Source organism: Nycticebus coucang, chromosome 12 (genome assembly GCF_027406575.1).
Source record: "Nycticebus coucang isolate mNycCou1 chromosome 12, mNycCou1.pri, whole genome shotgun sequence".
NCBI lineage: Eukaryota > Metazoa > Chordata > Mammalia > Primates > Lorisidae > Nycticebus > Nycticebus coucang.
Genome location: NC_069791.1, coordinates 53,222,421 through 53,246,349, shown reverse-complemented (window position 1 = coordinate 53,246,349; position 23,929 = coordinate 53,222,421). Strand labels below are relative to the sequence as shown.

Here is a 23,929-nt window from a genome sequence, read left to right as displayed (position 1 = left end):
GTTTCATTTTGTTGCCCCTGGTAGAGTGCTCTGGTGTCATAGCTCATAGCAACCTCTAAATTGTGGGCTCCAGCGACTCTCTTGCCTCAGCCTCTGAGTACTGGGAATACAGGCGCCTGCCACAGCCAGCACCTGCCTATTTTTAGAGATGGGGTCTTGCTCTGGCTCAGGTTGGTCTCAAACTCCCGAGCTCAGGCAATCCACCCACTTCAACCTCCCAAAATGCTGGGATTACAGGCATGAGCTACCACACCCGGCCCAGAAAGAAATTTTTGAGTACAGGTCAAGAGAGCAAGACAGAGGACTTGTCCAGCCTTTGAGGTTAAAATTACAAGTGTGACAAATGCTAAGAAGCAGTTGGATGGCATGAAAGCATTCAAGAGAGGAATTTACTTCTTGCCTAGGATCAGAAAAGCCTGCTCCAGAGATGTGACCTTTAAACTGAAACTAGAAGGCCAGTTCCGTGGTTCACACCTGTAATCCTAGCACCCTGGGAGGCCGAGACAGGTGGATTGCTTAAACTCATGAGTTCGAGACCAGCCTGAGCCAGAGCGAGACCCTGTCTCTACTAAAAATACAAGAAACTGAGGCAAGAGGATTGCTTGAGCCCAAGAGTTGGAAGTTGCTGTGAGCTATGATGTCGCCATGGCACACTACCCAGGCACAGCTTGAGACCTGATCACAAAAAAAATAAATAAATAACTGAAGCTAGAAGCCCAAGTAGGAGTTAGCCTGATAAAAGGATGAACATCTTGGGTGAGAATAATAGTGGGATGAAGGCCTGGAGGCAGAAAGACCTTTTTTTTTTTTTGAGACAGAGCCTCAAGCTGTCACCCTGGGTAGAGTGCTGTAGCATCACAGCTCACAGCAACCTCCAATTCCTGGGCTTAAGCGATTCTCTTGCCTCAACCTCCCAAGTAGCTGGGACTACAGGTGCTCACCACAACACCAGCTATTTTTGGGTTGTAGTTGTCACTGTCGTTTGGCAGGCCTGGGCTGGATTCGAACCCACCAGCTCTGATGTATGTGGCTGGCACCTGAGCCACTTGAGCTACAAGCGCTGAGCCAGCAGAAAAACTTGTTTGTTTTTTTTTTGAGACGGAGTCTCACTGTGTCATCCTCGGTGGAGTACTGTGGTGTCACAGCTTGTAGCAACCTCCAATTCTTGGGCTTAAGTGATTCTCTTGCTCGAGCCTCCCAAGTAGCTGGGACTACAGGCACCTGCCACAACACCCGGCTATTTTTTGTTGCAGTTGTCTTTTTTTTTTTTTTTTGTAGAGACAGAGTCTCACTTTATGGCCCTCGGTAGAGTGCCGTGGCCTCACACAGCTCACAGCAACCTCCAACTCTTGGGCTTAAGCGATTCTCTTGCCTCAGCCTTTTTTTTTTTTTTTTTTAACGCTGGCCCAGGGCAGGTTTGAACCCACTAGCCTCTGTGTATGTGGCTGGTGCCGTAACCACTATGCTATGGGCGCCGAGCCATGGAGGCAGAAAGACTGCTATGGCCCACTGCCTCCTCTAATAATGAAATGCATAAACCTGGGAATGGGACAGGACATGCAATCCTTTAATTGTTCATTTGTCAATTGCTAAATGTATCTTGACTGAAAAATCTGAAATAATATAAACTATAATGTTTATGTTGAATTTTTTTTTTCTTGAGAAAGAGTCTCACTTTATCGCCCTCGGTTGAGTACTATGGTGTCACAGCTCACAGCAACCTCCAACTCCTGCTTAGGTGATTCTCTTGCCTCAGCCTCCCAAGTAGCTGGGACTACAGGCGCCCGCCACAGTGCCCGGCTATTTTTTCGTTGCAGTTTGGCCGGGGCTGGGTTCGAACCTGCCACCCTTGGTTATATGGGGCCGGCACCCTACTCACTGAGCCACAGGTGCCACCCATCTTTTTGTTTATTTCTATTTTCTTTCTATGACAGTTGTTAATTAAAGCTAATATTTATTAGGTGTTCACTGTAGTCAGGCCCCATTCCAAGTGCTTTATGTGGATAAACTCTCTTGATTCTCACAATGACCTTCTAAGATTGATACCACTATCATCCTCTTCTAAAGATGAAAAGTAAGTACAGAGAGGTTTTGTAACTTGCCCAGGGTCACATGGATCATAAATATTGTAGGCATACTCAACCCTGTCTCTCCCTTGCTCCTGGATGGAACGTATGGAGCAGCTATCTGAGATCTCAGAAAAATAAATGGTAGCAGGGGAAAGAAATCAGCATTCAAAGTTCCACTAAACCAGTGAGTTTACAATTTTTCTTCCTCTAGTGTTGCCCAGGAAGGACTCAGAGGGAGCCCACAACCTAGACATGTGTATCAGGTGTGAAGTGAAAGAGCTCTAAGTCTAAGAGAAGCCCCCTCGTTCAGGTTTGAGGAACAGGAAAAGGATTCCTGAGGATCATCAGAGTGGAGGACATCACTGTTGGATTTTTTTTTCCCCCTTCTCTTCCACCTCTAGCGCCAGGAACTACCTGGTGGCAATGGCAAGAACAGCACAGTTGACAGCAGTGGGTAGGTAAGCAGTTAAAACTCTAAGGGAGAAACTGTGGTACCAAGAAAGTAGGACAAATTTCCACCCCAACCCCCTCCGCCCGCCACCTCTCCTCCTCCACCCCTCCTCCTCTCCTCTACCACTCCTACTTTTCTCCTCCTCCTCTCCTCCTTGTCTCCTCTTCTCTTCTTTTTCTGTTCTCTTGAGTTTGGCCCTAGACACAGACTCAGAGGAAAATGCCCAGCAGAATAGAGAAACTAAAGCCCCAACTTTCTGATCAGAGGAATGGGAAGGGAATTTCTAGGGTCCCAGAAATGTCAGGGAGATCACAGGAGGAAAATTAAAAGAGCAATCCCATAAAGATGTTTGAACTCCTGAGCTCAACTCTGAGCTTCACAAGCATGGTTCTGACCCTAAACAGCATACCTGAGACTGAACCAAGCTATTAAGTGGATCACTGTCCAGGTCTCACTGGCCACTGGGTGGCACACTTGCTGGACCGATCCAAACAGCATTACAAACACTTGGAAAATTAAGCTAAGGTTGAAACCACAATGTAAAAAGGCAGGTCAGAACTTGCTGCCTGAACCTGGTCAATAACCATTAAAACAAAATTAGCATTCAATATTTTCTTTCTTTCTTCTTTTTTTTTTTGAGACAGAGACTCAAGCTGTCGCCCTGGATAAACTGACATGTGTCATAGCTCACAGTAACCTCCAACTCGGGCTCAAGCCATCCTCTTGCCTCAGTTTTTCTATTTTTAGTAAAGATGAGATTTCACTTTTTGCTCAGGCTGGTCTCAAACTTGTGACCTCAAGCAATCCACCTGCCTCGGCCTCCCAGAGTGCTAGGATTACAAGCATGAGCCACTGCGCCTGGCCAACGTTTTCTTTAAGATTTTTTTCGGAGGCCTTGGCACCCATAGTTCAATGAGTAGGGTACCTGCCACATACACTGAGGCTGGCAGATTCAAACCCGGCCCGGGCCTGCTAAACAACGGCAACTGCAACAAAAAAAAAGAGCTGGGCGTTGTGGCCGGCGCCCAAGGATTTGAGGTTGCCGTGAGCTGTGATGCCATAGCACTCTACCGAGGGTGACATAGTGAGACTCTGTCTCAAGAGAAAAAAAAAGGAAGATAGTTCAGCACCCAAAGCTCAGGGGTTAGGACACCAGCCACATACACTGGGGCCGTTGGGTTCAAATCCAACCTGGGCCTGCTAGACAACCATGACGACAACAACAACAATAAAATAGCCAGGGGCGGTGCCTGTGGCTCAAAGGGGTAGAGCACCGGCCCCATATGCCGGAGGTGGTGGGTTCAAACCCAGCCCTGGTCAAAAACTGCACAAAAAGGGCGGTGCCTATGGCTCAGTGAGTAGGGCGCCGGCCCCATATACCGAGGGTGGCAAGTTCAAACCCAGCCCCAGCCAAACTGCAGCAAAAAGATAGCCGGGCGTTGTGGCGGGTGCCTGTAGTTCCAGCTACTTGGGAGGCTGAGACAAGAGAATTGCTTGGGCCCAGGAACTGGAGGTTGCTGTGAGCTGTGTGACGCCACGGCACTCTACCGAGGGCGATAAAAGTGAGATTCTATCTCTACTAAAAAAAAAAAAAAAAATAGCCAAAAAAAAAAAAATAGTCCCAGCTACATGGGAGGCTGAGGCAAGAGAATCACTTAAGCCCAAGAGTTTGAGGTTGCTGTGATCTGTGACACCACAGCACTCTACAGAGGGTGACATAGTAAAACTCTGTCTCATCAAAAAAAAAAAAAAAAAGAGGAGGCGGTGCCTGTGGCTCAGTGAGTAGGGCACTGGCCCAGATACCGAGGGGTTCAAACCCGGCCCCCGCCAAACTGCAACAAAAAATAGCCAGGCATTGTGGCAGGCACCTGTAGTCCCAGCTACTTGGGAGGCTGAGGCAAGATAATCGCCTAAGCCCAGGAACTGGAGGTTGCTGTGAGCTGTGTGAGGCCACGGCACTCTACCAGGGGTGATAAAGTGAGACTCTGTCTCTACAAAAAAAAAAAAAAAAAAAAAAAAAAACAAGAAAAGAAAAGAAAACAAACAAAAAACAAAGGGCAGCACCGGTAGCTCAGGTCCGTAGCCTGGTTAGGATGCCAGCTAACACAACAATGACAACTGCAGCCAAAAAAATAGCCAGGTTTTGTGGCAGGCTCCTGTAGGCCCAGCTATTTAGAAGGCTGAAGCAAGAGAATCACTTAAGCCCTAGAGTTTGAGGTTGCTGTGAGCTGTGACACCATAGCACTCTACCCAGGGCGACATAATGTGACTCTGTCTTAAAAAACAAAGAAAAAAAGTTTGTATTTTGTAATCCTTACAGTAGGGGTTAGTAAACCATATTCCATAGGCCAAATCCAGCCCACTGCCTGTATTTGTTAATAAAATTTTATTGGAACATATTTATACCTCATTTATATATTATATGTAATTATTTTGCACTACAGTATCAGATTTGGGATAAGGTTGCAACACACCTTGTATGGACTATAAAGCCCAGGATGTTTATTATCTGGCCCTTTACAGAAAAAGCTAGCCAATAAGGTTTTGAACATTTAAAAAAAAAAAAAAGAAAAAGCTAGCAATTCCTGCCCCAGAACAAGCACTTAAATAAAAAAAGGCCACCAAAAAAAAAAAAAAAATTATATATATATATATCCTATACAAAGAGACTTACTGGGGAAAAACACTCTGTAGATAAATTACCATTCATATAAACCAAAACAAGGCTGGAAAGTGGAGATAGAGGAATTGCAAACAGAACAAATGGAAAACTGATAATAAAATGATAGAAATAGACTGAGCACAATGACTCATGCCTGTAATTCTAACACTCTGGGAGGCCAACGCAGGAGAATCCTTTGATACCAGGAGTTTGAGATGAGCCTGAGCAGGAATGAGTGTTTATATTAGAAAAGAGGAAAGGTCTTAAGTCAACAATCTACACTTCTGCATTGAGGAAGTGATAAGGCAAATAAATCCAAAGCAAGCAGAAGGAAAAAAAATAATAAGAGCAGAAATTAATGAAATTGAAAACATAAAGAATAGAAAAAAATAAATGAAACCAAAAGTTGATTCTTTGAAATGACTAATAAAATTGATAAACTTTTAGCTATACTAACAAAAAAAGAAAAGAAAAAACACAAATTAACCATTATCAGGAATAAAAGAGGAAATGTCACTGCAAACCCCAAAAGTTAATAAGGAAAACTACAAACAAGTCCACACACATAGATTCAACAAATTCAATGGAATGGACCAATGGTTTGTATGGCATGAATGTGTTTATCGCCTCCCTAACAAATGTTGAAACTTAATCCCCTAACAATACTGGGAGGTGTCTGGTCATTGTGGGAGTGGGTTTGCTGTATTCTGCTTTTCTGCAGTGTGAAGAAAGGTGTTACTCTCCTCTGGAGGATACAACTCCAGCTACCATCTTGGGAGCAGAAACAAGCAGAAACCAGGCTTTTACCAGATACCAAACCTGTCAGCACCTTGATCTTGGGCTTCCTAGCCTCCATAACTAGGAATTAATTTCCATTCTTTTTTTTTTTTTTTTTTTTAGAGACAGTCTCATTTTGTTGCCCTCCGTAGAGTGCCATAGCATCACAGTTCACAGCAACCTCAAACTCCTGGGTTTAAGCGATCCTCTTGCCTCAGCCTCCCAAGTAGCTGGGACTACAGACATCCGTCACAATACCTGGGTTTTTTTTTTTGTTGTTGTTGTTTGTTTTTTAGAGAGACGGGGTTCTTGCTCTTGCTCAGGCTGGTCTTTTTCTTTTTTTTTGTAGAGACAGAGTCTCACTTTATCGCCCTCGGTAGAGTGCCGTGGCCTCACACAGCTCACAGCAACCTCCAGTTCCTGGGCTTAAGGTGATTCTCTTGCCTCAGCCTCCCGAGTAGCTGGGACTACAGGCGCCTGCCACAACGCCCGGCTATTTTTTGGTTTGCAGTTCAGCCGGGGCTGGGTATGAACCTGCCACCCTCCGTATATGGGGCCGGCGCCTTACCGACTGAGCCACAGGCGCCGCCCGCTCAGGCTGGTCTTGAACTTGTGAGCCCAGACAATCCACCCTCCTCAACCTCCCAAGTGCTGGGATTACGGGTGTGAGCCACTGCACCAAGCCCAGTGTCGCTTTCTCTACCCTCAGAAAAACATTTAATCCATTTGGACACTGCTATTTTCTTCACGGCATTATCCCCATAAACTTGGACTAACATGTCCCTGGTTTCACTTTTTTTTTTTTTTTTGAGACACAGCCTCAAGCTGTCGCCCTGGGTAGGGTGCCTTGGCATCACATCTCACAGCAACCTCTAACTCCTGGGCTCAAGCGATTCTCCTGCCTCCACCTCCCAAGTAGCTGGGACTACAGACACCCGCCACTACGCCCAGCTATTTTTTGGTTGCAGCCGTCGTCGTTTGGCAGGCCCAGGCCAGCTCAGGTGTATGTGGCTGTCACCTTAGCTGCTTGAACCACAGGCCCCAATCCCTGGTTTCACTTTTATTCTTGCCTAGTTCAACAAGAAATTTAGCTGGTGGGAATGCAAGCTGATATGGCCTTTTCGGAAAGAAGTTTGGAGAATACTCAAGGAACTAAAAGTAGACGTACGGTTCGATCTTGCAATTCCTCTACTAAGTATATACCCAGATGATCAAAAATCATTTTACAACAAAGATATTTGCACCAGAATGTTTATTGCAGTCCAATTCATAATTGCCAAGACATGGAAACAGCCCAAGTGCCCACTGACCTATGAATGGATTAACAAATTGTGGTATATGTACACCATGGAATACTATGCAGCCATAAAATACATGGAGACTTCACATCTTTTATGTTTACCTGGATGGAGCTGGAACATATTCTTCTTAGTAAAGTATCTCAAGAATGGGGAAAAAAGTATCCAATGTACTCAATACAACTGTGACATCAATATATAATCACCTATATATTCATATGAATGGTAAAACATAACTGTAGTTCAGAAAGTAGGAAGGAAGAGAAGAGAGGGGGAAGAGAGGGAGAGGCTGGGAGAAGGGAAGGGGGGGACCTCACCTAATGTGCATAATGCAATAGTACATTTCAAAACTATTAAGAAAAGATTGTACTTGTCTTATCACACAACTAAGCGAGGTGATGGATGTGTTGATCAGTTTGATGTAAGCATTTCACATTGTATATCAAATTAGTACACTGAACCCCATAAATGCATCAATGTACACAGTTATGATGCAAAAAAAAAAAAACCAATAACAACAAACAAACAAAACAGAGAAGACCACTAAGGACAAGATCACGATCGAAACACACTGAAGAACAGATTGGACAGAATCATGTCATATTTTGATCAGCAACAATTTTGGAAGCTGCATCCCAGGTCATGGATCAGCCATCAAAGGACATTCCTTTGGGAACCACCTTTATGGTGATTAAAGAGAAAAGTAGCCTTCTCCACCTCTTGTACGTTCTAGTCAACTTCTCCTGAAAATAAAGTGTTCCTCTTCTAACCCAGCCCCATCATTTGACGACCCTCTACTTGAACAGAGCAAAGTGGGCTTCTGAATTAATTGGAATGGAGAGCGATGACAGCCCCAAACACAAAGATCTCAGGGTGGTAAGGCTGGGTAGAATTGTCTAGGCTGTGGCATATGGTTTTCTTTTTCTTTTCTCCTTTGATAATGTACGAGCTATTTCATTTTAACTTATTATGGTAAGCATGCAAGTAAGAAGACAAAAGGAAAGAAAATGTACCTCTTTTACTGGAATAATATTTATGATTACAAGGGAAATAAAGTATTTTTATCAATTTTTTATTTTATCAATAAAAAATCAAAAATTTTTATCAATTAAAAAAAAAGAAATTTAATATTTGTTACTCTAAGCCGGGCACGATGGCTCACGCCTGTAATCCTAGCACTCTGGGAGGCCAAAGTGGGCGGATCACTTGAGTTCACAAGTTCTAGACTAGCTTGAGCAAGAGTGAGAGTCTCTAAAAAACACCACCGGCTGTTGTGGCAGGTGCTTGTAGTCCCAGCTACTTGGGAGGCTGAGTCAAGAGAATCACTTAAGCATGAGTTTGAGGTTGCTGTGAGTTATGATGCCACAGCACTCTACTCGGGGCAAGAAACTGAGACTAAGTCTCAAAAAAAAAAAAAAAAGAGAGAGAAAAGAAAAGTAGACAAAAGATTTAAACAGCACCTCAACAAAAAGGCTATAATGAAGGCAAATAAGCACATGAAAAGATAATCAACATCTTTAGCCATTAAAGAAATGCAAAAACACAATGAAATATCTAATAGAATGAATAAAAATATTATATACCTATCAGAATAGCTAAAATAAAAACTGACAGTAATACTAACTGCTGGCAAGGATGCGAAGTAACTGGAACTGTTACATCGCTGGTGGGAAAGCAAAATGGTACGCCACTTTGGAAAAGTTTAACATTTTCTTATAAAGTTAAACATGCTGGATGCAGTAGCTCATGCCTGTAATCCTACCACTTTGGGAACTCAAGGCAGGAGGATCTCTTGAGGCCAGGAGTTTGAGACCAGCCTGAGCAATATAATGAGACTCTCTCTTTACAAAAGTAAAAAACTTAGCCAGGCATGGTGGCACCCAACTGGAGTACTAGCTACTTAGGAGGTTGAGGCAGGAGGATCACCTGAGCCTAGGAATTTGAGGTTGCGGTGAGATATGATGACATCACTGCACTCTAGCTCCAGCAATAGCAAGATATTCTCTCAAGATAATAAAAAATTTGGCTCGGGGGCACCCATAGGTCAGTGAGTAGGGCACCAGCCACATACACCTAGGCTGGCGGGTTTGAGCCCAGCCCAGGCCTGCTAAATAACAATGACAACTGCAACCAAAAAATAGCATGGCATTGTGGCGGATGCCTATAGTGCCCACTACTTGGGAGGCTGAGGCAAGAGAATCACTTAAGCCCAAGAGTTTGAGGTTGCTGTGAGCTGTGACACTACAGCACTCTACTGATGGCAACAAAGTGAGACTCTGTCTCAAAAAAAATTTTTTTTAAACATACAATCTAGTGATCCTGCCCCATTTCACTCCTAAAAAAATTAAAAATACCCCTACATGAATGTTTACAGCAGCTCTGTTCATAGTTCCAAGAATAGCAAATGACCCAAATGTTCCTTGATGGGTATATGAATAAGCAAACTGTAAACACATAAGGAATACTACTGAGCAATAAAAAGGAACTATTAATACAACAAATTGAGTGAGTCTCAAAGGCATTATGGTGAGTGAAAAAGCCACCTTCAAAATGTTACATACTGTATGATTTCATTATATGACATTCTGGAAAAGGCAAAACTATAGCAATGGAGAACTAATCATTAGTTAGGTGGCAAGGGTTAGGATTGGAGGAAAGGTGTGCTACAGGTACAGCAGGAGAGGGTTTTGGAAAGTGATGAAACTATTCTCATCAAATGATTGCTATGGTGCTTTTACAAAACAGTGTATGTGTTAAAACTCGTGGAACTGTGCCCACACAAACACACACAAAGCAGTTTTATAATGGGTTCAAAAAACATAAGATGAGAAGAGACATACTGAGTTATTGGTATACTAGCATACTAGCAGCCATCATTTTAAATGCTACGCTATTACTTGAGTAAATTTTAATATAAGGATGTGTTTAAAGCAATAAGGAAATTTCTATTCAAAGGGCCCCACGGTGAATCATTCTGTATAGCACATTAGTATTTGTGTCAATCTAGATTTTCAGTCCTTGCTCTTTCTGTGCTGCTGGGTACCTGTATGATGTTGAATAAGTCACTTCAAATTTATTTATTTATTTATTTATTTACAGACAGAGTCTCACTATTTTGCCGTCAGTAGAATGCCATGGTGTCACAGCTCACAGCAACCTCAAACTCTTAGGCTTAAGTGATTCACTTGCCTCAGCCTGCCAAGAAGTTGGGACTACAGGTGCCTGCCACAACACCTGGCTATTTTTTTGGCTGCAGATGTCATTGTTGTTTAGCAGGCCCTGGCCAGGTTCAAACCTGCCAGTCTTGGTGTATGTAGCTGGAGCCCTAACCACTGAGGTGCCTGCCACAACGCCTGGCTATTTTTTTGTTGCAGTTAGGCCGGGGCCGGGTTCAAACCTGCCACCCTTGGTATTTGGGGCCGGCACCCTACTCACTGAGCGACAGGTGCCACCCGGAAGGAAAAAATCTTTTTTTTTTTTTTTTTTTGTAGAGACAGAGTTTCACTTTATTGCCCTTGGTAGAGTGCCATGGCGTCACACAGCTCACAGCAACCTCCAACTCCTGAGCTTAGGCGATTCTCCTGCCTCAGCCTCCCGAGTAGCTGGGACTAAGGAAGGAAAAAATCTTAAAGGGCAGAGAAAGGGTAAGGGATTCTGAATATTAATGTACCTCATCTTAACTCTAGGACAATCTATAGAGGCTTGAGCCCAAAGTGGGAAGCACCATACGCTTCTCTGATCCCACAGAAGTGCTGTTTAAGACCAGACATTAAGTCTGAGAAGGTTCACAGCTATCCCCACTCTGCACAGGGGGTTTTAGGCCCACCTCTGTAACAGCTCTGCCAGCCTTTTCCAGGCTCCTCCTGTGCCCCTCTTTCATGCTATACCAGCTCTGTGCCCCCACAGCCATTCCCCAGGGATGAGGCTAGACGGTGGCCCCCTCAGAGAACTGGCTACCTGAGGTCTCTTTCCCATTCCCCCAGTATCCTCAGGTATTTCTTCTTACCTCTCAGGGCCTCCAGCTCCAAGTACAGCCTCTCCTGTCTCCCCATGTCTTCTCTGAAGACTCCACTCTAGAGAGTGGTAAAAGCTACTTTCTTCTTACTCCTAGCCCCATTGGAATAGGCCTGCAAGAAGGAATCCTTTGACCATTGTTAGTCCCTTAACCCGTGGAATGACATTACCAGGCTGGGGTATATGAGGGCAGGGAGGTATGAGGAGCTAAATGGACTTAAAATGTATGGGCTGCAAGACCAGACTACTATTTTTTGTTTTTTGAGACAATGTCATCCTTGGTAGAGTGCCGTGGCATCTCAGCTCACAGCAACTTCAAACTCTTGGGCTTAAGCGATTCTCTTGCCTCAGCCTCCCAAGGAGCTGGGACTACAAACACCTGCAACAATGCCCAACTATTTTTTTTTTTTAGACAGAGCTTCAAGCTGTCGCCCTGGGTAGAGTGCCGTGGCATCACAGTTCACAGCAACTTCCAACTCCTGGGCTCAAGCGATTTTCCTGCATCCGCCTCCCAAGTAGCTGGGATTACAGGCACCTGCCACAACACCCGGCTATTTTTTGGTTGCAGCCATTATTGTTGTTTGGCAGGCCAGGTCTGGATTCGAACCTGCCAGCTCAGGTGTATGTGGCTGGTGCCTTAGTGGCTTGAGCCACAGGCACCGAGCCACGCCCAGCTTTTTTGTTTAGCTGGTCCAGGCCGGGTTCGAACCTGCCACCCTTGGTGTATGTGGCTGGTGCCTTAACCACTGTGCTACAGGCGCTGAGCCATAATGGAGTTTTTTTTTTTTTTTTAAGAGACAGAGTCTCACTTTATCACCTTGGTAGAGCACAATGGCATCACAGCTCACAGCAACCTCCAACTCCTGGGTTTAGGTGATTCTCTTGTCTCAGCCTCCCGAGTAGCTGGGACTACAAGCGCCCACCACAATGCCTGGTTATTTTTTTGTTGCAGTTTGGCCAGGGCCCGGTTTGAACTAGCCATCCTTGGTATATGGGGCCGGTGCCCTACCCACTGAACCACAGGCACTGCCCACACTACTGGGTTTTTGATGTAAGTCTGTTCCTGGTTCTCTGGGTAACCTCAGTTTATTTGACTTGAGTAGAGGAAGAAGGAGAAAGTATTACTAGGACCTGGGGCCATCACAGTAAGAGGAAAAAAATCCAAATGCCAAGCAGGGCAGGATCAGAGTGGCCTCAAACATTTGTTTCTACTGGTTGATCTGTGAGGCTGAGGCATTGAGAGGATGGATGGTGATAATAGCTAGGAGAGTGGAGAGCTGGGGCTAATTCAAGGCCAGTAAGATGATACCCAGGTTGTCTGGAAGTATTTTAGGAGTCCTGAGGATGGAGTGGGGCATGAGGGACCACCAGAGAACACAGAAGCAGCAAGGCAGGGACAGTCATTGGAGGGAAGTACGAGGAACAAAGCAGTCATTCATATCCCATGCATTATGTCAATATGCTTTCTCTGCACTAATTCACTTAATTCTCACAATTCTGAGGAAAGAATCCATGTTCCCACTGCCTAGAAAAGCCCATTATTACAAAGCAAGGAACTGTTGTTGAGAGATTAATAGTCTATCTTGGAGTTGTGGATAAGTGGTGGAGCTGGGTCTTGCTCATGCATTAGTCTTGCCCTCTGCATTAGTCTGCTTAGTCTCACTCCTAGTATCAGCCTATTTTTTTTTTTTTTGCAGTTTTGGCGGGGGCTGGGTTGAAACCCGCCACCTCTGGCATATGAGGCCAGCGCCCCACTCCTTTGAGCCACAGGAACCACTCCTTTTTTTTTTAGTCAGAGTCTCACTATGGCATCAGACTAGCTCACAGCAACCCCAGGCACTTGGGTCCAAGTAATCCTCTTGCCTCACTCAGCCTGCCAAGTAGCTGCGACTACAGGAACCATAATGCCCACCATAATGCCCAGCTAATTTTGCTATTTTCAGTAGAGATGAAGTCTCACTCTTGCTCAGGCTGGTCTCAAACTCCTGAGGTCAGGGGATCCTCCCACCTCGGCCTCCCAGTGTGCTAGGATTACAGGTGTGACCCACTTCACCTGGCCACAGCCTCTTCTGACCTATTGTTTTTTGGAGTGGGGGAAATAATCTGAATGAGTCTGCCCCATATCTCCTGGACATTCGTTGGGTTAGGGGTGAGGAGTAGCTATTGTGTGGGGCTGGGCCCAGATGGTGAGCTGACCAGATTTAAAATGTTAGTGTTCCTCCAAGAGTTCCTTTCCTCTCTCTACTCCCTGGTCCTCAACCCACAGTGACAGGCCAAAAAGTGCTGGAGGGCTAGTCTTGAGAATTTCCTTCTACTGCTGCTAACACCTGATTTCCCACAACAAATCCCTGCTCAAAAATAGTCACAGGCCCCAGGATTAAGTGCTGGGCTTCCTTACTTTGGAGCAGGAAGCAGGGGTGCAATTTAGTTCATATGCCCAAAAGCCAGGGCCCCACTGGAGAGCTTGTGAAACACTGGACTGACTTATGTTTGTTGAGGTCAGAGCAGCAGTGCCCAGCTCCAGCCCCGCTCACAACTATACCTGAGTGTGGGCACTGGGATGGAAATCCAGGAGGCCTGGCAGAAACTATAGCTTGAGATTTTGTGGCTACAAGGGACCTATATAACTGAAGTCCAGGGAAGACAATGACATGCCTAAGACCACAAGTCTAGGTTAGTGGCAGAGTAGAGGACGGAGGCTCAGGGTTCCTTCTGCAAATCAAGGGCTATTTTCACTGTGCTACCTCCTTAGCACACTGCTGAAAGGTCCTCCCACTCCTAGAGGAACTAGATAGGCACCTATCTGGGCAGAGCACAGGTTACACTTAAAGATGAGGGTTGTGGATGCCTTGAGTTCCATCATTCACAATTCAGAACGCAGGTGGTGATGAATAGTCTACATCTGTTTGACTTCTAGGATTCCTGCTTCTCACCACCCCTGGTTCCCTTGCCCCAGGTGTACATCTTTAACAGCCTTACTTAATGAGATTTAGGGACTCCACTGGACCAAGAAGTCAGTGCCTGGTTATTGAACTCAGCTTTTCCTCTCTGCTCACTGAGTGACTAGACAAATCCTCCTTATCCTTATGAATCTACTTGTCCACCAAACACATGGGGGAGAAGTTACCTTTCCTGAGAGGAACCAAGGCTTAAGAGTATCGTCTTGCCCTTACCAATTCAAATGAACTTAAGATTTTTTTTTTTTTTTTTTTTTGTAGAGACAGAGTCTCACTGTACCACCCTTGGGTAGAGTGCCGTGGCGTCACACCGCTCACAGCAACCTCTAACTCTCGGGCTTACGCGATTCTCTTGCCTTAGCCTCCCAAGCAGCTGGGACTACAGGCGCCCGCCACAACGCCCGGCTATTTTTTGTTGCAGTTTGGCCGGGGCTGGGTTTGAACCCGCCACCCTCGGCATATGGGGCCAGCGCCCTACTCACTGAGCCACAGGCGCAGCCCTGAACTTAAGATTTTTATAAAAGGGAAACCATCATCAAACTCTCACAAGCCATTTATCATCATTAAATAAGTTCCCCAGAGGAACAGAGTGACCCATTTGGCTGGGCAAAGCATCTTAAGAAATTTGAGCTCTTCATGCCCTCCTGGTACTGCTCAAGTTCCAAGTTAGTATTCTTCTCTGGTCTCCTTGCCTGGGCTCAAGTTCTCAACAACTGGGGGCAGAGTGTTTGAGGAATGCTGCTGATCCATGTTCCTCTCCCTTCCAGGCCTGTATAAGGTTATCTGGACTCCTATAGAAGTATTCCCTTCCACAGTCCAAGAGACAAACTCTGCCCAAGAGGCAAGGGGCAAAAAATTTTTCAGGCACCTATGAGTAATGCCCGACATGCCTACTGAAGAGCAGTGATACAGCAAAATGTGAGGGAGCACATCAGTAAGACGGTTGCTTAAATTCTCATGCCCTGAGCCTAACCCAGCTAAGTGCTGCTGGCTTGCATCTGCCAGGGCTCTGATGGTTCCACTGTCCTGGGCTTGAATGCTTTTGAGTTAAGAAAGCCCATGAGGAGACAGGAGGGAAGGTAAGAAGGGGACAAGACAGGAAGTTTTGAATCAACAGAAGATCAAAAGTACAGTCAGCGCTGCCCCCATATACCGAGGGTGGCGGGTTTAAACCCGGCCCCGGCCAAACTGCAACCAAAAAATAGCCGGGCGTTGTGGTGGGCGCCTGTAGTCCCAGCTACTTGGGAGGCTGAGGCAAGAGAATCGCTCAAGCCCAGGAGTTGGAGGTTGCTGTGAGCTTTGTGAGGCCACGGCACTCTACCGAGGGCCATAAAGTGAGACTCTGTCTCTACAAAAAAAAAAAAAAAAAAAAAAGTACAGTCAGAATCCCATTTGGTCTTTTTTCCATTCTCCTTTATTCCATTAAACACCTAGTTACAAGTTGCACAAATCAAAAAATAAAGGCAGAGGAGGGTATAGGGAAGATTTTTTGTGACATGTCTGGGTGGGCATTGCGGGAGAGGAGGAGGTGGGAACCAGTCAGCTCCCTCCACAGCCCAGCACAGGGCTACGGCCCGTCAGGGAAGAGGTGTGGAAAGATCTGGGGTAGCTGAAGGATGCAGAGGGCCCCTAAACCCAGAACTCACCCCAAGGGTCCTCCGATGCATGGCAGGGATGGAATGGGCAAGGTGAGGAGGTTCAAAGATGGAGCAGCAAAATGAAAAATCAAGTTAGTGGATACAGGAGAAGTGGAGTCATCATGGTAAGGGGATTAAAGAAGGAAAATGTAGGCAAAGGGGGCAGTGAAAAGTTCTCCCTGAGACCCCCAGGGAGAGGTGGGGGCCAGCTGGCCTGTTAATTTAATATTAAATTGGGGGTGGGAGTTGGAGAGGAAAAACTTATTTTCAGGGGAGGATTTCTCCGCCTCTCAGCCTGTACCTAGAGGAGGAAGAGAGAAGAGCACAAGTCAAAGAAGAAAATGTATAAGACCCAGGAGCAGGGGTTCAATCCCCTATCGTAGTAAATACATTTCTCTCTTTTTATGCTAATTAAGTCTTCTTTATTTAGAGACAGTCTCATTTTGTCGCCCTTGGCAGAGTGCCATGGCGTCACAGCTCACAGCAACCTCTAGCTCATGGGCTTAGGTGATTCTCTTGCCTCAGCCTCCTGAAAAGCTGGGACTACAGGCGCCCGCCACAACGCCCAGCTATTTTTTTGTTGTAGTTTGGCCAAGACAGGGTTTGAACCTGCTACTCTTGGTTATATGGAGCCGGTGCCCTACTCACTGAGCCACAGGCACTGCCCCCAACTAAGACTTCTTTTTTTTTTTTTTTTTTTTTGGCCGGGGCTGGGCTTGAACCCAGCCACCTCCGGCATATGGGACCGGCGCCCTACCCGTTGAGCCACAGGCGCCGCCCCCAACTAAGACTTCTATTGTCAAGGCAGTATTTGCTAGGAACTTGGGACTGTTTCTGCCTCCTGACAGAGGAAATGTGCACAGGTACACCCACCAAACCCTCCTTCCCATTCCTCCCCCTCAAATACTTACAAGAGAGACTAAGGGCCAAGGGCCCTCACCAGTCGTAACGGCGGGACTGTCTGGAGGGGGAGTCCTCAGGTCCCTGTATGGCCAGGCGGGGAGGCCCCTCAGCTCTTCGTCCCCCACTCCCCGACGCCTCATGCCTTCGAAATTCCAGGGGGCGCTGCTGCCGGAATCGGGATGTTTCCCTTCGCCACTCATCGTCAAATGCTGCAGCCTCACCTGAACAGGACAAAGGACAGCAGGTGTGACACCTATGTATGGCCTGGCTTCTGGACACAGAAGTATGAATGAGCCACAGCCTTCTACTAAGACCAAAAATGGGCAAAGACTAAGAGTATCTATGTGGGGATGTAGGGGGAAAAACAGCGACTTTATTTAGCTTTTTTGGCTTCAACATGGTCCCTAGAAGCCACTGGCAGGCCTACAGCATAATTACTGGAGAAAGAAAACCAGGAATGGGAAAATTATTTAGTTAAGAGTCATAGCCCTGGCTGGGTGCAGTGGCTCATACCTGTAATCCTAGCACTTTGGGAAATCAAGGCAGGTGGATTGCTTGAGCTCCTAAGTTCAAGACCAGCCTGAGCAAAAGTGTCTCTACTAAAAATAGAAAAACTGAGGCAAGAGGATTGCTTGAGCCTGAGTTGGAGGTTGCTGTAAGCTATGACGCCACAGCACTCTACCCAAGGTGACAGCTTGAGACTCTGCCTCAAAAAAAAAAAAAAAGATTCATAGCCCTTTGTACACAACAAATATTTAATAAATATTTGCAGATTTGAAAAAGATAAAATAAAGGGAAGAGAAAGAAAATTGGTCCAGACAGAAAAGGGCAGAATATTATCAATGACTGACTTAAGTGACAAAGTTTGCCTCTCCCTAAGTGAGGACACTGCCAGTAGCTGACTCAGCCCCTCAGCTCACAGGTCAAAGTGAGGTGGGAATATGAGGCTAACTTTGCCTAAGAAGTATCTATGGGGGTAGGAATATCTCCTAGCTCACAGGAACTGGACTAGAGGCTGCTGGCTAAGAAGCAGAAAGGAAGGCTCACTCTCATCCAGGTTAATATAGTCCTGTCGCTCCTCCTGGTCCCCTGTGCGGTGGTTTCGGGAGCGCTGGAGGATGTGGGCCCTGTCTCGGATGTGATGCCCAATAGACATCTGCTCTAGTCCACTGTCTGAATCCCGAACAGTCCTCCGAGTCTCCCGGATCTAGGATGAGGCAGAACGTGGCATACTCAGCTGCTCCTTCCAAAGCCCTGGCTACACCATTCCAGCCAGGATAAACATACCCCTAAACCCAATCCTGAAAAATACCAGCCAAGGTTTCTGTGGATGCCACTCAATCTTGCCTTCTTTGGGATAGGAGGGATTGCCCACTCACCCCGCCTGGTGCTGAGCGCATCTCTGATGTCTCTTGGTAGACCTTGGGGGCACCATCACCCGTATTGGAGTAGGAGATGACAGTGGAGGATGAGAATGTCTGGCAATTGCCCCCCGCTGTCATGTGTTCCTGAGGATTTGGAAAGGGCAGGAATGGCTGAGTGGGAAGGTATCCCCTCTGGGAAAGGGATTTCACCCTTCAGTTGCCTGTTCTTGTCCATATCTTTTTCACAATATGTGAAGACTGAGAAAACATCAGGACTCAGCATTACCCCCCAAATTACTCTGACTCCAATAATAAACAGAAAAACCTGAAGAGACAGAGCCTTAACTCTACACTTAACAAGACTGCTGCTGCTTCTTCACATCTAGGTGTGAGAGTAGATAGAATCCCAGGGCTCTCTGGATTCAACTACTTTATCCAACTCAAACCCTTCACTAGCCTCTTGCCTCAGAGGACTCAAGGATTGTCAGCCACCTCTGAGAACAACGCCAGGGAAGGGTATGGGGCAAGAGTCTCACCATGTTCCCAATCATGTCGTTCATCATCCCAAACATGTCCATGAAGCCACCCGACTTGAGGAAAGAGAAGGAAAACAGAGACAAGAAAGCAAGCAAAGTCAGTACTCAGATGATCTTGTTTAGGTACCCACTAGCTAGCTACACATTCCTTTTTTTTTTTTTTTTGACAGTCTCAACCTGTTGCCCTGGATAGAGTGCCATGATGTCAAGCTCATAGCAACCTCCAACTTGGACTCAAGCAATCCTCCTGCCTCAGTTTTTCTATTTTTAATAGAGACAGGATCTCACTGTTGCTCAGGATGGTCTCGAACTTGTGAGCTCAAGCAATCCACCCACCTTGGCCTCCCAGATTGCTAGGATTATAAGCATGAGCCACCTCACCCGGCCCACATTCCCTTTCTCCTCTTTCACATATATCAAGTGCTCCTTCTCATTCTCCATTAATATGACCAGAGCACTCGTGTTTCTCTTGTAAACTGCCGACCTCTTCCTCAGTCTCTGTGGTTGCTCTGATCCAATTTTCCTTCTCTTGACTGCTGTATTCCCCCATCTTTTGGAAGCAAGCCAAAGTTAATAAATTCTAACTTTTAAAGAAATAGGGCATTAAATCATTAAAATCTACTAAAAAACATTTCTAGTCCCTTCAACTGGATCTCCCGCCTCAAAAGATGAAACTTCGGTAGAAAACTACATTTTCCTAAAGGGTATGAACTTACAGAAGTACTGGAGTTTAACTTAAAGGACTCATAGCACCCAACAGGGTGGGAGTTTGTAATGCCATAAAAAGAGAAAATTCCGGGATTATCCAGGAGGCTATTCTAAAGAGGTACATTTGGGAACAACATAAGCGTATAAAGTGTGGGATACTCACCATTCCAAGCATCCCAAAGGGGGAGACAGCCCCAGCCTACAGGAACACATGAGGAACAGAAATTAGCATCCCCATCCTTTCTCCTTACAATCTCAAACCAGGACCCTGGTCTCAAATTCTTTTCCATCCTTTTAAAAGGGAGACACGCGGGTGGCACCTGTGGCTCAGTGAGTAGGGCGCCGGCCCCATATACCGAGGGTGGTAGGTTCAAACCCAGCCCCGGCCAAACTGCCCTGCAATAGCCGGGCATTTTGGCAGGCGCCTATAATCCCAGCTACTAGGGAGGCTGAGGCAAGAGAATTGCCTAAGCCCAAAAGCTGGAGGTTGCTGTGAGCTGTGACGCCACAGCACTCTACCGAGGGTGACAAAGTGGAAAAAAAAAAAGGGAGACACACAACTCTTTTTCTTTTCTTTCTTTTTTTTTGAGTAGAGTGGGTAGAGTGCTGTGACATCATGGCTGACAGCAATCTCAGACTCTTGGGCTTAAGCGATTCTCTTGCCTCAGCCTCCCAAGTAGCTGGGACTACAGGTGCCTGCTACAGTGCCTGGCTATTTTTTTTTCCTTTTTGGTTGTAGTTGTCGTTGTTTGGCAGGTCCAGGCTGGATTTGAACCTGCCAGCTCTGGTGTATGTGGCTGGCACCCCAGCTGCTGAGCTACGGGCACCGAGCCACAAAACCCTTTTTCTAGACCCCTTCCTCCCACTCCTAGATCATCTCACTTGGTAAGCTGGCTGTTGTACAAGCAAAATAAGTGTTTTACCTACCACCTACCCCCACTAACCTTTCTTTGGGTCTCAGGTATGTTTCAGCAACATTACCTGCATCCTGCGGCTGGCAGGCCTGGTCCCTGGCATGTTGCCATCTGTGATGCTGAGGAAGGGGCTATATCCAAAGCCACCTGACAACACACGGTTCATATGCTGACGGTGAACAGCAAAGGGGTCCCTGAGGAGTGAACATATAGTATGGGTGGCAGAAAGGCCAACCTCTTGATCCCTCCCTCAAAAAAAAAATAAAACCCCAGGGCAACATTGATACATATGCCTACTTCCTGCTAAGACAGAGCTAGAACTCAGGTTCCAGCCAGCTCCCAGCATTCCCAGCAATGGGAACCCAAATGTATGTCTGAACTGCTCAAAGAAACATGAAGTGGAGTGGGAGTGCTCTAGAGCAGGAGAGAGAGGGAATACTCACATCAGGAACATGGGATCCTCAGGCTCCGCGTCCCTCATGAAGCGGAACATCCTGATCTTAGCTCCAGGGGGCTCCACACTGAAAAGATGTGAAAGCTCAGCTACTTGGAGGTGGCCCGGCTTTTTGCACACCCACTCAGTGCAGGGATTCTCAGAGCACTGTCCCTTCCAGATACTGTAGCTGATCCCCTAAACTCCAAGGAGACCCTTCTTCAGGTGCTCCATACAACCCTCTACAGCAAGAAGAGCTCTTCAAACCTCTGCCTCAATTAGGGCTGTGGAAAAATTTTCCAAGCCTCTCAGGTGTGTGCCTACTCCACTCAGGGCCATCCTCTTCCCAAAGCCCTGGCCAGGGACATAATCCTTCTTGTCCCCCGACGCCACCGTTCTAGCTAGATAAGAACCCTCAGTGCCGGCCCTGCCCCATTAATGACCCCAGTTACCCTCGCTTTCTCTTTATTCCCCGCCGCCGCCAGGCCTACCCCGGCCTCACCGTGCCCACTTCACAGGTCAGCTGCTCCCCAGCTCCTGCCTCCCGCCAGGAGATAGGAGAGGCAGGCCAAACTCTCCTTCCTTCCCGGAACCCAGACTCCCAGACCCTGCAGCCCCGTGGGCCGGCTCCTGCCCCGGGCTGCCCGCTCTGCTAGAGCCTCACCGGTCCCCGACTGGGGTTCAGCGGCCCATTCGGCCAGCTTCGCTTCTCAATGCGCTGCAGGATCAGGGTCGTGGCCCGGAACGCGGAGATTGGTCTGGGCTGGAGCTCCTCGGCCTCCCAAGCCGCCTCCTCCCACAGCTGCCACCTCCGTATCCACCTCGACCAGCGGAGCCGAACCTGGGCCAGGCCCAGGCGGAAATGACGTCACGATGGGACCGCCCTCCCCGGGCCGGCCCAGAGGAGACCCGCCTCCTAGCGTACGTGGGAGGAGGCTGGGGTTGCGCTCCAGGAGCTGTAGGGTGAGAGGAGCTGTGCGCAGGAGAGCGGAGCCTCTGGGGACCAAGGGAGGGGAGGATCCTTTAATAAGCTGGATTTGGGTGCTGTGGAAAACAGGAAGAGACTCCCTGTAAGGGTGAGGAGGAGGAGGAGAGGCATCCACTCTTTGGGAGGGGCTGGATGAAATGGAGTAAGCCAGGGGGCAGGGCGGTGCAACATGTTCTCTCCGGAGAAACGGGAGGGGAGGACGCAGGGCAGACACCCTTGTGGGCGAGGAGCTGGGGCAGAGCCCTGCGGGAAGCTTTTAATCTGCTAATGCCTTATGTTCCCTCATTGGAATAGTAATGACATGGGAGGTTTTTTAATTTCTTATTTTTGTTTGTTTTTTTGACACAGAGCCTTACTGTGTTGCCCGGGCTAGAGTGCTGTGGCATCAGGCTAGCTCACAGCAATCAAGCTTTTGTGTTCAAACAGTCTTCCTGCCTCAGCCTCAGGAGTAGCCGGGAGTACAGGCGCAGCCCGCCTGGCTAGTTATTCTATCTTTAGTAGAGATGGGATCTCACTCTTGCTCAAGCTGGTCTTGAACTCCTGAGCTCAAGGGATCCTCCCGCCTGAGCCTCCCAGAGTGCTAGGATTACAAATGTGAACCACTGTGCCAGGAGTGTACATCCTACTGCTCAATGTCATCGCTGAGGTCTGCTTTTTCACGCGTTTGTCTTCTGATGGTTCGGTGCACAGAGTTAGTCACTACTGAAAATACTGGCATGCTGAGAGCTTGTAAAAAAGTGATGGGAATTTTTGGAAAATTTATTAAGAACCATCTAAAGACAGGTAAATACAACTTTACTTCACTACATCTTATATTAGCGTTTTTTTCTTCTATTCTCTACTAGTTATGCTATTGTGCTGTAAAAAGCAAATACTGAAATTATTGTCTTAGTTATAGGTTTGACATGTTGCATTTTCCATTTTTGGAGGACCAGACAAGACTCCTCCCACTAGTACTAATAATATCTTTTTCCCTTTCTTTAGTTGAAACCATTTTAGAACTCTCAAGATGCCTTGAATTCTTAAGTATACATGAAATAACTGACCTGTTAGATGACAGCATAGAAGCAAGTGCTATAGTGATGCAACCACCTGAAAATGCTACAGCACCTGTTTCTGATGAGGTTTCAAGAGTTGAAGAAGGTGGAATAATAATCTGCCAGGCTCTTTGATGTGCACACCAGCATATTTTTTTCAACATGGCTATAATGCTGAGTCTTGACTCAGATGATCCCTCACATGCACCTGAAGATGACTCTCTTGATGATGAAGTTCCATCTATGTTTACTGCACAGCAACCTCCTCCATCAAAGAAAAAGAAAGTGAGACCCCATCTCTATGAAAAAATAGAAAAACTAAGGCAAGAGGATAGCTTTAGCTCAAGAGGTTGAGGTTGATGTGAGCTATGACACCATGGCACTCTACTCAGGGCACCAGAGTTAGACTCTATCTCAAAAAAAAAAAAAAAAAAAGTGACAAAAATTGTTTACAAATGGAATAAAGCTGACCTGACTGCGCGGCCCATAGCAGATAGAGTTACAGAATCTATCAATGATTTCTTCACCAAAATGAGAACTCCCACAGAAATTCTTGAACTTTTTCTTGATGACAAGCTCATTGAATTCATTGTCTTATACTCCAAGTTAGATGCTGCAAGTAAGTGGGTAATCTTGGCTTGAGTAATTCTGAGTTCAAATATTTTCTGGGGCTGGATGCGATGGCTCACGCCTGTAATCCCAGCACTCTGAAAGGCCCAGGCAGGCAGATTGCTTGAGCTCAGGAGTTGGAGACCCTGCTTCTAAAAATAGCCAGGCATTGTGGTGGGAGCCTGTAGTGCCTTCTTCTTGGGAGGCTGAGGCAAGAGAATCGCTTGAGCCCAAGAGTTTGAGGTTGCTGTAAGCTGTGCCACCACAGCACTCTACCAAGGGCAACATAGTGAGACTCTGTCACCAAAAAAAAAAAAAAAAAACAAACCAGGGCTCGGCACCCATACCTCCGTGCTTAGGGCTCCAGCCACATGTACTGGTGCTGGTGGGTTCGAACCAGCCCAGGGCCTACTAAACAAAAAAAAGAAAAATAGCTGGGCATTGTTGTGGGTGCCTATAGTTCCAGCTACTTGGGAGGCTGAGGCAAGAGAATCACTTGAGCCCAAGAGTTTTGAGGTTGCTGCGAGCTATAACCCAACGGCAGTCTACTGAGGGTGACAAAAATGAAACCG

At 46.7% G+C, this 23,929-nt stretch overlaps 1 protein-coding gene and 1 long non-coding RNA gene across 2 annotated transcripts; one reads left to right on the top strand and one right to left on the bottom strand.

The window, feature by feature from the left end:
- Positions 1-16,770: 16,770 nt before the first annotated feature.
- On the bottom strand, positions 16,771-21,580 carry MLF2 (myeloid leukemia factor 2). The gene is made up of 8 exons (XM_053554565.1): positions 21,388-21,580; positions 20,734-20,811; positions 20,358-20,484; positions 19,540-19,575; positions 18,669-18,722; positions 18,148-18,276; positions 17,816-17,975; positions 16,771-16,989 (listed from the first exon to the last, which is right to left on the bottom strand). Exons 2-8 carry the CDS (start codon positions 20,781-20,783, stop codon positions 16,802-16,804), a joined length of 744 nt encoding a protein of 247 aa, XP_053410540.1. The 5' UTR covers positions 20,784-20,811; positions 21,388-21,580; the 3' UTR covers positions 16,771-16,801.
- A 613-nt stretch (positions 21,581-22,193) lies between these two features.
- On the top strand, positions 22,194-23,684 carry LOC128560928 (uncharacterized). The gene is made up of 2 exons (XR_008373182.1): positions 22,194-22,494; positions 22,696-23,684. It is a non-coding gene; the product is annotated as an uncharacterized LOC128560928 (long non-coding RNA).
- Positions 23,685-23,929: the final 245 nt, after the last annotated feature.

What these genes read in the sequence shown, in the direction of transcription:
- MLF2 (XM_053554565.1), bottom strand. Translation starts at nt 20,783, where the DNA reads ATGTTCCGCTTCATGAGGGACGCGGAGCCTGAGGATCCCATGTTCCTG. An exon ending in ACGACATGATTGGGAACATG is followed by an intron (nt 18,277 to 18,668) that starts GTGAGACTCTTG and finishes CCAAATCCTCAG; the next exon opens with GAACACATGACAGCGGGGGG. An exon ending in TGCGCTCAGCACCAGGCGGG is followed by an intron (nt 17,976 to 18,147) that starts GTGAGTGGGCAA and finishes GCCTCATCCTAG; the next exon opens with ATCCGGGAGACTCGGAGGAC.